General features: G+C 39.9%; 1 protein-coding gene across 2 annotated transcripts in view; it reads left to right on the plus strand.

The window, feature by feature from the left end:
• The window catches only part of capn3b (calpain 3b), an 18,641-nt gene continuing 5,674 nt past the window's right edge, over positions 1–12,967 (plus strand). For both annotated transcript variants that reach the window (XM_047388239.1, XM_047388240.1), the window contains exons 1-14: positions 1–498; positions 2,906–2,975; positions 3,800–3,918; positions 6,295–6,428; positions 6,771–6,939; positions 7,091–7,174; positions 7,259–7,350; positions 9,877–9,954; positions 10,343–10,503; positions 10,580–10,749; positions 10,832–10,843; positions 11,648–11,856; positions 11,969–12,005; positions 12,535–12,558. In XM_047388239.1, the coding sequence (XP_047244195.1) occupies positions 181–498; positions 2,906–2,975; positions 3,800–3,918; positions 6,295–6,428; positions 6,771–6,939; positions 7,091–7,174; positions 7,259–7,350; positions 9,877–9,954; positions 10,343–10,503; positions 10,580–10,749; positions 10,832–10,843; positions 11,648–11,856; positions 11,969–12,005; positions 12,535–12,558 (1,677 nt within the window). In that variant the 5' untranslated portion in view covers positions 1–180. The remainder of the gene's footprint in view (positions 499–2,905; positions 2,976–3,799; positions 3,919–6,294; positions 6,429–6,770; positions 6,940–7,090; positions 7,175–7,258; positions 7,351–9,876; positions 9,955–10,342; positions 10,504–10,579; positions 10,750–10,831; positions 10,844–11,647; positions 11,857–11,968; positions 12,006–12,534; positions 12,559–12,967) is intronic.

Consider the following 12,967-nt stretch of genomic DNA (forward strand, 5'->3'; position numbering starts at 1 on the left):
GCTGGTTTGAGAGTCTGGCTGCAAACCCACAGAAGCAGTAACAGCTCTTGCTTTAGAAAAGAAGGGAACTAAAACTGATTAATCTGGGAGGACACAGGAAGTTTCTCAGGGTGGTTTTGCAACTGAGAATAGTAACTCTGAGTTTTCTAACTTTTAGTAGTGACACTAAACGTTTAGGTGATGGAGGACAGGAACTATCCAGGGAAGGTACCTGTTGTTGAAGAAACAAATGTCAAAGTGCTTTTTGACACTGAGGCGTCGCTGGAGCCTGATGGAAATGTTGACTACGGGATCACAGGGGCAAACTCCATCTACTCAGCCATTCTCAGCAGAAACGAGGCTGTCAAAGATGCCAAGCGCCTCAAGACTTTTTTAGAGCTGAGAGATAAATATGTGATGAAAAATGTTCTGTTTGAGGACCCTCTCTTCCCTGCAAACGACTCCTCACTTTTTTACAGCCAGAAACCTCAGATGAAGTTTGAGTGGAAACGTCCCTCAGTGAGTAGCTTTCTCCGTTGTTATCAAATGCTTTAGGGTAAGTTCCACTTAATGAAGCAGGAGCTCTAGGTTGTTTATAAAAGCTCAGATAAATCCTTGTATATCTGAACACCTCTGCAGTATATGGATGAAGCTGTTGGTTGATATGGTTGCAATGAGAAGGGATTGCATACTTGTGGGTTATTACCTTCTACTGTCACACTCAGCAGACTCTCACATTGGAAAATGTAAAGGCAAAGTTACACATACATTTTTCTGACACAGACGAGTTTGAGATTTGTCTTTGACCACATGTGACCGTTAAAGCAGGTGTGACAGGAGCATTTGGCAGAAACCAACATCATTTGAGACACTTTCCCTAACCCAGAGCACCGTCCAACACACAGATCTGCACACTAAAAACAGACATTGCAGAGTCCTTATCTAAGACCTAAGCTTACAGCATTAAGCACCCTAATAAACTGCTTTAAAAAGTAAACATCCAATAATATAAAGAATGGTTCAATGGAGGGTTAAGTTGTAAACATATAACCAGAAGATGTTTAATTAATCATGTATTGGAGTATTCTAATTTCACACTGAAAGGAAATTAGACAAATCCTATCTTTAATTTCAGTACATTTAACCAGTCTGGAAAAAGCATACTGTGAAAAATATTTTTAGCCCTACCAATCCCTTCCAAATAAATATAACTGAAGCATTTTTCATTTTATTCTTTAATTCTTTAAGTAGATCAGAATTTCTGGGACCTTTTCATTAGTCATGGTTTCCCTGGTGAATAAATATGACTTGACAGAAACCTATTTCTTTCAGCCAGTGGCCACTAAGCTGGGCGATGATCTATGTTTATCTTGCCACCACGTTCAGTGAGCTTTTGGGCAAAGGAGGTTAAACATGCTTTACATCTCGCAGTGAGCTACTGCAGCAAAGAGTGGCATCTTTGGGTCACCAGCTTTTCATCACAAACATAAGGCACTATCTAAATTTTTGGGAAGGATAAAAAACAGTTTTTCTGTCTTGCAATCACTAGGGTTAGCATGTGAAGTTTGCAAAACTCTACTGAGACTTTAATTGCAAATGTGGTCAGATAGGGTTAAGAGCTTTTTGAACTTGGAAAACTGCCTCAGGATCACTGTTAAGTATGGTGGAGGATCTGTGATCCTGAGGGCCTGTGTCTGTTTAAAAGGTTCTAGAAACCTTAGAATGAAAAAAATCATGAGTTGTTTGATATAACAGTACATTTTAGATAAAATCTCACAGCCACTGCTGACAAAGCTAAAACGGGTCATCACTGGGTATCTTTGTGATGACAATGATCCAAAACATGTGGCCAAATGGTTGACCAGACCCAAAATCAACCTTCTTTCACAATTATCTCAGTACTCCCACCTAAATGCCATAGAAAACCTGCAGAGTGGAGTGAAGAGAAGAGAGCTAAAGAAAGGAACCAGGACTCTGGATGATCGAGAAAGATTGTGAGAAGAGTAAGCCACAGACCCCTCTCTGTTTGCTCCAACCTTGTGAAATTTTATACTGAAAGACTATGAGATGTCTTCTAAGTAATAGGCTTTTGTACAAAGTATTGACAACAGAGCTTCTAATAAATGTGTCACCAGTGATTTTGTTAAACAATAATTAATTCTTAATATAGAGCTTGCCCGCTTACTCATTGAATAAACACATTCCAACTAAATGTTGGATTTTACCACAATCCGACTGAGATCATGATACTGCAACGAAAGACTCTTTGCCCATCTGTGCGAGGGTGCTAAACAGAAAGATAAGTTAGTTAGAGTTAAAAAGTAAATATGAGTTTTAAATAAATTATGCTGGAAGACTTTAATGAAAACTTGGACACCAGCCTCACGTCTGTCCAGTTTAAGCAACTGCCTGAAGTCAAACCGTATACTTCAAGGTCAAGCAGTCTTATTTTGGATAAACCTAGTTCTCAGCATGCATATCTGGTGAACGATGTAAAAGAAGCGTGTCTCATATCATCAGAGTTGATATAATTTGGGGTATGATTTCTGCATGACTGCAGATAATTTATGCAGCTTCAGAAAATTTGGCTGAGATTAGTGATATATGAATCCCAGCCAGGGGCCTCAGTGGACCAAGCTCTAATTTAAGAAAATGACTCCACATTTTCAGGCCTCTGTGCAGCGATCTCATGTACACAGGAGATCAGAGTTAACCCGATTTAATGAACACCTTGTTTACTTTTGCCTTTTCTTACCTTTTAATGCAGCTTAAAATAGGGGCGGTTTTGATTCCAGTTAATTGGCAATATCAATATTTTTTTAATATTAGACCGATATATTTGTTCTTGAGGTTTTGCTTTTTAGAGGAATGCAGGTAAATCTAAGGTGATGTTTGAAAGTTGCATTTAACACTTTTATCCTTGCAGGAAATCTGTGAAAACCCTCAGTTCATTGTTGATGGAGCCAACAGAACAGACATCTGTCAAGGAGAACTGGGTAATGTTCAAGCTGCTCCCGCTTTATTATACAACATTGCACTAGCTCAATCATTTTCAAAACGGAGGCCTGGTCCTAGTCCTGTAAAGTATGGAAAAGTATTGAACTCATCATTTTAGACATCTAAAAGACAGAAATTGTGATTACTGAATTGCAGTGGGTTTTTACACTGATTTACAACTGAATTATATTTTATCATTAATTTTCCACATTACAACTTTTCATGTTTTTTTTTTTGAGTTACTGGAAACTCACTAATAAATACCCAACCACTTATAAAAGGGTCAGTTTCCCTGCTTTTGCTCTCTGACCAACTCTAAGCTAGGCAAGGCACGATTATTTTTATACCCCACTTTAGCAACAAGACAATTCAAAGTGCTTTAAAGTGCTTTATTATTATTATTTGGGTTTTAAACTGGATCTATGATTTTTTTCCTGGGTCTGGGTAAAATATCAAATAAAGCTCTGAAATTATAAATAATAAAGTTATCAAAGTTGCTTTGAAGAGCGTGCCTTGAGTGTGGGATAATTGATTCCCGATTTGAGAAGTCTTAGTACATAGTTGGTCCAGAGGCCTAATAGCTGCAAAACGTTTCTTTACAACAATGCCTAAAATATGTCAATGTTGTGAAGCATCATTTTGCACCTGCTGATCTTTTCACCATCACGAGGATGATATTTAATACTTTGATGATTTTATAGAGACAAAATGACCCAACAACAACTGCTCTTGACAGTAATTGTTGACTAACACCTGTAGTAATGTGGCTCAAAGTCAAACGCTGTAAATCCAAAGCCCTCATAGCTCATAAATCTGTTGGCAGGGGACTGCTGGCTGCTTGCCGCCATTGCCTGTCTGACTCTGAATGAGAAGCTGCTGTACAGAGTGATTCCTGCAGAACAGAGCTTCACGGAAAATTACGCCGGGATCTTCCACTTTCAGGTTTTACATGATCATTGATGCAAGGTGGAGCTGAAAAGGAATGTCGGTGGCTCAGAATTTAAAGAACGTTTTAGAAAATAATAAACATATAAAAAAGAAAAATATCAAAAATATATACAGTACAGACCAAAAGTTTGGACCATTGGAAATGGTTTTCACTTCACAGGTGTGCCCTGTCAGGTTTAATAAGTGGGATTTCAAGCCTTATAAATGGGGTTGGGACCATCAGTTGTGTTGTGCAGGAGGTGGGTACAGTACACAGCTGATAGTCCATCTGAATAGACTGTTAGAATTTGTATTATGGCAAGACAAAAGCAGCTAAGTAAAGAAAAACAAGTGGCCATCATTACTTTAATAAATTAAGGTCAGTCAGTCCGAACAATTGGGAAAACTTTGAAAGTGTTCCCAAGTGCAGTCGCAAAAACCATCAAGCGCTACAAAGAAACTGGCTCACATGAGGAACGCCCCAAGAAAGGAAGACCAAGAATCACCTCTGATGCGGACGACAAGTTCATCCGAGTCACCAGCCTCAGAAATCGCAGGTTAACAGCAGCTCAGATTAGAGAACAGGTCAATGCCACACAGAGTTCTAGCAGCAGACACATCTCTAGAACAACTGTTAAGAGGAGACTGTGTGAATCAGGCCTTCATGGTAAAATAGCTGCTAGGAAACCACTGCTGAGGACAGGCAACAAGCAGAAGAGACTTGTTTGGGCTAAAAAACACAAGGAATGGACAATAGACCAGTGGAAATCTGTGCTTTGGTCTGATCAGTCCAAGTTTGAGATCTTTGGTTCCAACCACAGTGTCTTTGTGCGGCGCAGAAGAGGTGAATGGATGGACTCTACATGCCTGGTTTCCACCCTGAAGCATGGAGGAGGAGGTGTGATGGTGTGGGGATGCTTTGCTGGTGACACTGTTGGGGATTTATTCAAAATTGAAGGCATACTGAACCAGCATGGCTACCACAGCATCTTGCAGCGGCACGCTATTCCATCCGGTTTGCGTTTAGTTGGACCATCATTTATTTTTCAACAGGACAATGACCCCAAACACACCTCCAGGCTGTGTAAGGGCTATTTGACCAAGAAGGAGAGTGATGGGGTGCTGCGCCAGATGACCTGGCCTCCACAGTCACCGGACCTGAAACCAATCGAGATGGTTTGGGGTGAACTGGACCGCAGAGTGTAGGCAAAAGGGCCAACAAATGCTAAGCATCTCTGGGAACTCCTTCAAGACTGTTGGAAAACCATTTCAGGTGACTACCTCTTGAAGCTCATCAACAGAATGCCAAAAGTGTTCAGAGCAGTAATCAGAGCAAAAGGTGGCTACTTTGAAGAACCTAGAATATAAGACATATTTTCAGTTTCACACTTTTTTGTTCAGTATATAATTCCACATGTGTTAATTTATAGTTTTGATGCCTTCAGTGTGAAGCTACAATATTCATAGTCATGAAAATAAAGAAAACTCTTTGAATGAGAAGGTGTGTCCAAACATTTGGTCTATACTGTATATATTGTAATTTCATGATTATTGATTTAAGATAATAGAGTTGAGAGAAACAAAGAGCTGCAGATCAAATGGCCTTGATTAACTGATCATCTGCAAGTTGGACCACCTCTGTAAAGCCAGGATTCTTGGGGGTTTGCCACATCTCAAACTCTACAGGCCTCAGTTGGTGTCAAAGCTCATGATTAGATTACAAATAACTGCAGAGATCGGACTTGTATGGAGGAGGAAATCCTCTTCTCTCTAGAAATGTGGCAGCGACTCAGGTTTGCAAAGGAAGTCTGAGTAAATCAAAACATTTCTAGAACAATGTCCTCTGGACAGATAAGAACAAACCAGTGTTGTTTAAGTAAAATACACGGCATATCTGAAGAGAACCATGCAGGGCATATCAGCTCAAACACCTCATACTATCAAGCACAGAGGTGGAAGAATGATGTTCTGGACAAAAGCAGTAGTAAAATTTTCAAATACAAGTACCTCAAATTAAGTGTCAAAATAGACTAAATGTACTTAAAATCTATATTTATAAAGAATAAGAGTAAATAGACTAAGTAATGTAATACATAAAAAAGAATGTATGAAAGTTTCTTAGGTATTAACTTACCTTGATGAATATGCCATAGAATAGATGTTCTTTTATCTACTTTTTACAATTTGCTGTCTATAGAAAACATTGTTGAAGATGATGATGAAAGTATCCCTTAGCTCTTATGCAAATGTAATATGGACTCATTTTCTGAAAGAAAGACAGTTTTGTTTATATATATTTATAGTTATTGGCAGTTTGAATATACTATCATATAAAGACGGTGGTATTTTATTCTTGACTGGTGATGGATTTCCCATTTTCCTCTCGCTCAGTTCTGGCGTTATGGTGAATGGATCGATGTGGTTGTGGATGACCGCATCCCCACCTGCAACAACCTGTTGGTTTTCACCAAATCTTTCAGGAAGAACGAGTTCTGGAGCGCTCTGTTGGAAAAAGCTTATGCCAAGTAAGTCTGAGTCTGTGAAGGTCAGCTGCAGTCTGGCATTGTTGTTTTATATTTAGTCTGATTTGCAAACCAAGAAAAAATATTCTTATGAAAAAGAAATTCTGGACTTTCATTTATATGGGAGCATTAGATGCAAACATATACCCTAATAATTTTATATGTGCGAAAGTAACATTTCTAAAACAGCCGGAAACCAAATGTCTTGTCAAGGTGTAAATGTTTGGCATGCAATTAACCCACGCAACGCATCATGTTTCCTAAGTTGGCTGCAGACGTTGTGAAAAAAGCCTTTGAGATCAGACACGTTAGCAATGCTCCAAGAATGATTGACCTCTCTCTCAGGTTGCATGGATCTTATGAGGCACTGAAAGGGGGTAACACGTTGGAAGCCATGGAGGATTTTACAGGTGGAGTCACAGAGTTTTTTGAGCTGTCAGAGGCACCCGCTGATCTCTTCACCATCATGAGGAAGGCGCTGGAGAGGGGCTCACTGATGGGGAGCTCCATTGATGTAAGTGTTAGTGTAAACACTCAAAGTTGCATTGAGTAGATAATCAATAGAGATGTCTGTATTTTCTATTGCAAAGCCATGAAAGAAGCAACAAAGATGTTTCTTTTTCCAAAAAAAGTACACCTTTGCTTTGATACATGCTGTCTCTTAGGTTTCCTCAGCCAGTGAACTGGAGTCCCGGACAGAAGAAGGGCTGGTCAGGGGTCATGCCTACTCCATCACAGGCCTGGAAGAGGTGCAACAGAAAGCTCATTTCAATGCAGACTTATAGCCTTGCAGTAGAAACGCTAATGTAAGATGGGATGTGATGTTTTCTTAGTGCGAGGAAGTCTCAAAGGACACCAGAATCCGCCTGATTCGTTTGCGCAATCCCTGGGGATTTGTGCTCTGGAAGGGACGCTGGAGTGCCAAGTAAGATCTGGTGCAAAGCATCCTAAGAAATCATGTAACAGTTGTGCAAAGGTTTTGCACCACCCCAAACAGTTTAAAAATGATCAGCTTAGAAGCTGATCAATTTCTCTAAGAAGAAACTTTCTTTTTAAGCTCCCAGATCAAATCTTCAGGTCTTCAAAGTTTTTCTGGACTTTGACAGCTTTTTTGTGAATGGATGACTGGTATGTTTTTAAGCGTTTTTCTTCTATAACCCACTAATGGTTGCAGCAGATGGCCGCTCACACCAGTCCAGGTTCCACTGGAAGTTTCTTCCTGTTAAAAGGGACTCTTTTCTTTTAACTGTCGCCACATGCATGCTCAGCATGTGAATGTAATCAACCATCTGCTGTTGCAACATACAGGGGTTTGGACAATTAAACTGAAACACCCGTCATTTTAGTGTGGGAGGTTTCATGGCTAAATTGGACCAGCCTGGTAGCCAGTCTTCATTGATTGCACATTGCACCAGTAAGAGCAGAGTGTGAAGGTTCAATTAGCAGAGTAAGAGCACAGTTTTGCTCAAAATATAGAAATGCACACAACATTATGGATGACATACCAGAGTTCAAAAGAGGACAAATTGTTGGTGCACGTCTTGCTGGCGCATCTGTGACCAAGACAGCAAGTCTTTATGATGTATCAAGAGCCACGGTATCCAGGGTAATGTCAGCATACCACCAAGAAGGACGAACCACATCCAACAGGATTAACTGTGGACGCAAGAGGAAGCTGTCTGAAAGGGATGTTCGGGTGCTAACTCGGATTGTATCCAAAAAACATAAAACCACGGCTGCCCAAATCATGGCAGAATTAAATATGCACTTCAACTCTCCTGTTTCCACCAGAACTGTCCGTTGGGAGCTCCACAGGGTCAATATACACGGCCGGACTGCTATAGCCAAACCTTTGGTCTCTCATGCCAATGCCAAACGTTGGTTTCAACGTTTGGCAATGCATGTGCAGGCCATGAGAGATGTTCAACTTCACTTTCATGTTCATCAAACCAATCTTTCACCAGTCTTGCTGTGTGTATTGGTGCATTGTCATCCTGATACACGGCACCGCCTTCAGGATACAATGTTTGAACCATTGGATGCACATGGTCCTCAAGAATGGTTCGGTAGTCCTTGGCAGTGACGCGCCCATCTAGCACAAGTATTGGGCCAAGGGAATGCCATGATATGGCAGCCCAAACCATCACTGATCCACCCCCCATGCTTCACTCTGGGCATGCAACAGTCTGGGTGGTACGCTTCTTTGGGGGTTCTCCACACCGTAACTCTCCCAGATGTGGGGAAAACAGTAAAGGTGGACTCATCAGAGAACAATACATGTTTCACATTGTCCACAGCCCAAGATTTGCGCTCCTTGCACCATTGAAACCGACGTTTGGCATTGGCACGAGTGACCAAAGGTTTGGCTATAGCAGCCCGGCCGTGTATATTGACCCTGTGGAGCTCCCGACGGACAGTTCTGGTGGAAACAGGAGAGTTGAGGTGCACATTTAATACTGCCGTGATTTGGGTAGTCATGGTTTTAAATTTTTTGGATACAATCCGGGTTAGCACCCAAACATCCCTTTCAGACAGCTTCCTCTTGCGTCCACAGTTAATCCTGTTGGATGTGGTTCGTCCTTCTTGGTGGTATGCTGACATTACCCTGGATACCGTGGCTCTTGATACATCACAAAAACTTGCTGTCTTGGTCACAGATGCACCAGCAAGACGTGCACCAACAATTTGTCCTCTTTTGAACTCTGGTATGTCACCCATAATGTTGTGTGCATTTCAATATTTTGAGCTAAACTGTGCTCTTACCCTGCTAATTGAACCTTCACACTCTGCTCTTACTGGTGCAATGTGCAATCAATGAAGACTGGCTACCAGGCTGGTCCAATTTAGCCATGAAACCTCCCACACTAAAATGACAGGTGTTTCAGTTTCATTGTCCAACCCCTGTATATGTGAATTGACGCTACATAAATAAGGTGAATTGAATTGAATGTTTTTGATAAACACATCTAACAGAATTACAAGAAATTGTGCCACTGTAACAGACTGCTGAAAACAAAGGGCCTATTTAAAGTTGATTCTTAATGTGTAACTCTGGTTTACCTGTTGTGAAATGATGCTACATAAATAAAGTGAATTGAAGTGAATGGTTTTGAATTGAAATGTTTTTTTTTGTGGTTCATGGGTCACAGTTAAGTGGCTTAACAAAACAAAAATAATTATTCCCCTATAAATCATGGCCTCAAAATGACTGTAAAAAGCAACTAACTTTAGACAGACTGGAAATTATGTTGAAAGATTGCCAGAACATTTTGCTTCTTGGAAGTAAAGAAATGCAGAAAAAGGGGATGGATTATAGCTTTTGCACAGCTTCCTTGAGAATATTATGATACTGAGGGTATGTGTTTCTGCAAGCTAATTTAAAATTGTGTGAAAGACTGATATCATGTTTAATCATAAAGTGGAGTGAATATTCTCTTGATCTTTTCCATAGTTCAGACGAGTGGTCGACCATCTCCACTGCAGACAGGGAGAATCTGAAGAAACAAACTGTGGAGACAAGTGAGTTCTGGTGAGTAAAGCTACAGGGGCTACCTTGTCTTAGCAGCCTTTCCTCTTCTCTGAGACTTCTTTCAGTTTCCATCACCTACAGATCCACTGTCCTTTCCTTTGTCACCATGCTCATCCACTTTACTTTTTTTAATCTCACTACCGAAACCTAAAACATCATGACAGCACAGAGCAGTTTTGCCTGGCTGAGATGTTGTCTGTTAGATTTTGAGTTGGTTCTGCACAATTTAACATTGTAGTGGATGTTTTTTGTCAGATTGTTCACAAAATTTCATGATATTTTTAAACATCACTTTCTTCAGACCAAGGCTCACAATCTTATTCCAAAATTTTCTTCCCTGTAAGGAACAAACTCCCCCCTAACAAGCTTCCTTTTTCTTTTTAACCAGGATGTCCTTTGATGATTTCAAGCAGACCTTTACTAAACTGGAGATGTGCAACCTCACCCCCGACGGGCTGCAAGGCGATGAACGGCACACATGGACGGTATCAGTCAATGAAGGCCGCTGGGTGAAAGGCAGCTCTGCTGGTGGCTGCAGGAACTTCCCAGGTTTGCCTTTTCTGATTAACAGATTTTTATTCGTCTTCAAAAAAAAAAGGCAATTTCATATGACTATTCTCCATAGAAACATTTTGGACAAACCCTCAGTATCGGCTCCAGCTGTATGAGGAGGATGACGACCCAGAGGACGGGCAGGTGGTCTGCACTGCTGTTGTGGCGCTGATGCAAAAGGGTCGGAGGATGCAGCGCCATAAAGGAGCAAAATTCCTTACCATTGGATTTTCTATCTATGAGGTTTATACATGATAGATTTATTCACAGCATGAATCAAAAACACTAAAGACTCTGAAGTGTTACTTTTTGCTTTGTTCGGCAGGTGCCAGAAAAGGTACGGTATCTTCAAGAAGGATGCAATTTCTTAAAGATCAGCATTTCTCCAAAGCTGCGTGTGTTGACTGAAGTATCAAAGCAGAACATATAGTAGTTATCAAACAAACATAGTTTTTGGTCCTTGAATATGTACAAAGACAAATTCCCTTCATGATTTGGTCCATTCTGTTAGTTTTGTAACTGTAAAGTAATGTTTTCTAGCCCTAGAAGGAAATGTGCAAATTTTCTTTTGTTTGCCTGTAAAACCATGAAGATATGGTTTTAACACTAACCAATACACAGATACATAAGGGACTGGTAAATATACATGAACATTTCCTAACAAACTCAAAGATTACTTTTTACCAGCAGCAGTGTTCATTTACAGACAAAAAAGTTGTGGCATCACGTACCCGATGTTGCCAATCGTCACTGAGCTGGAAGTGCCCCCCTAATCCTGGACTGAATGGTTGGACAGATTGAGCAAAATCCTTTTTGTGCCACTTTTATTTATAACCTTAAAAGTACCCAAACTTGGTTAGTAATGACAACACAGAAAGAAAAGAAAAATAGAGGACTTCTAATAAAAAAAAAAAATACATCATCAGCATGACAAACATTATGTTCAACATGACACCAACCTCTCCTGAATGTAAATTTATGTTTTTTTTGTTAAAAACCTTACCTTTTTACTGATGCTAGCTGGACACAAGAGTCTTTTCTCTCATTTCAGCATTGCAAATTTTCATGTTTTGTGTTTTTCCATCATGCCAACCTCTGATACAGAGTTAATTCACATCTCAGGATTCTTTAAAATGTGCAGATGCGAGGGCAGAATCAACATCTGCAGAAGGACTTCTTCCTCTATACAGCCTCCACAGCTAAATGCAAGAGCTACATCAACCTGCGTGAGGTAACGGAGCGTTTCCAGCTGCCTCCAGGAGAGTATGTCATCATCCCCACGACCTTTGAACCCCATGAGGAGGGAGAATTCATCCTCAGGGTCTTCTCAGAGAAGCAGAGCACATCTGAGTAAGAATATCTGATGCTCTAGTTACATTTGGAAGTCCAGAGTTGGAGATTAAAATTAAAAGACTAAATAAGAATGAATGGTCGCAGTTATTGTGTATTTTTCTCTCTTTAGGGAAGCGGAGAGCACCATCGAAACTGATCAAACACAGGTTTGCACACTGATGGTAGAGTGGGGTATACATTTATTTTTGTGATTCAGGCTCATGTTGTAGCAGCTGCATTTTGGACATGTTTAAGGTAATGTGGGAGAATCAGCTCTGTTTTTATTAACTTTTTCTGTTTTTGATGTTAGGGATAGGTGGCAGTTCAATGTTAAAGTTGTCGACTATGAAGTATAAACTGAAGCAAAACAAAATGATTCAATGATAAACATATAGGCATGTTTTATTATGTGGGGACTCAAGATATGCTGCTAAATTCATTTCAAAGATGAACGATACAAACAGGCTGTTTGATTGAAAACTAAGTCAATCATATCATAAATATAGTTTTGTATGAAATTTCCCAGAACCGATCACTAAATAATTTGAAATGGTTTACGGTAAAATAAATGATGAAATTCTACTGTCAGTTATGTATTATATTTTATCATTGCTATTCTTTATCTTTGTTTTTCATAATTTAAAGGAGTTTTTTTAATTGATCTCATTTTCCCCTCGGTTCCTCCTCGTCCTTCAGCAAGACAAGAAAAAGAAAAGTAAGGTAATAAAAGCATAAAGTTGCAACATTCCTTTCTTGGATTACGACCTAAATCTGTTATTAACATACAGTGCTGTGAAAAATTATTTCTTCGCTCCAGATTTCTTTAATCGTTTTCAGATCATTAAACAAATGGCCTAAAGGAATACAAAAAATGCAACTGATGAAATCATTTATTGAGGTAAAGAAAAATATACCACCCCCTGCCCTTTAATCCATGGATTTACTGAGATTAATCACAATTTTTGGGGCTCAATTTCACCAGCCACAACCAAGGCTGATTACTGCCAGATCTCTAGACTCGAGAAATCACCGAAATAGTTACACACATTTGCTTTTTAATGACCTGTACAGCTTTCCCTAATTAATAGATTAGCAAATTCTCATCTGTACCAGAAACTCCTTCATGAAA

The sequence above is a fragment of the Girardinichthys multiradiatus genome, chromosome 15, assembly GCF_021462225.1.
Source record: "Girardinichthys multiradiatus isolate DD_20200921_A chromosome 15, DD_fGirMul_XY1, whole genome shotgun sequence".
NCBI lineage: Eukaryota > Metazoa > Chordata > Actinopteri > Cyprinodontiformes > Goodeidae > Girardinichthys > Girardinichthys multiradiatus.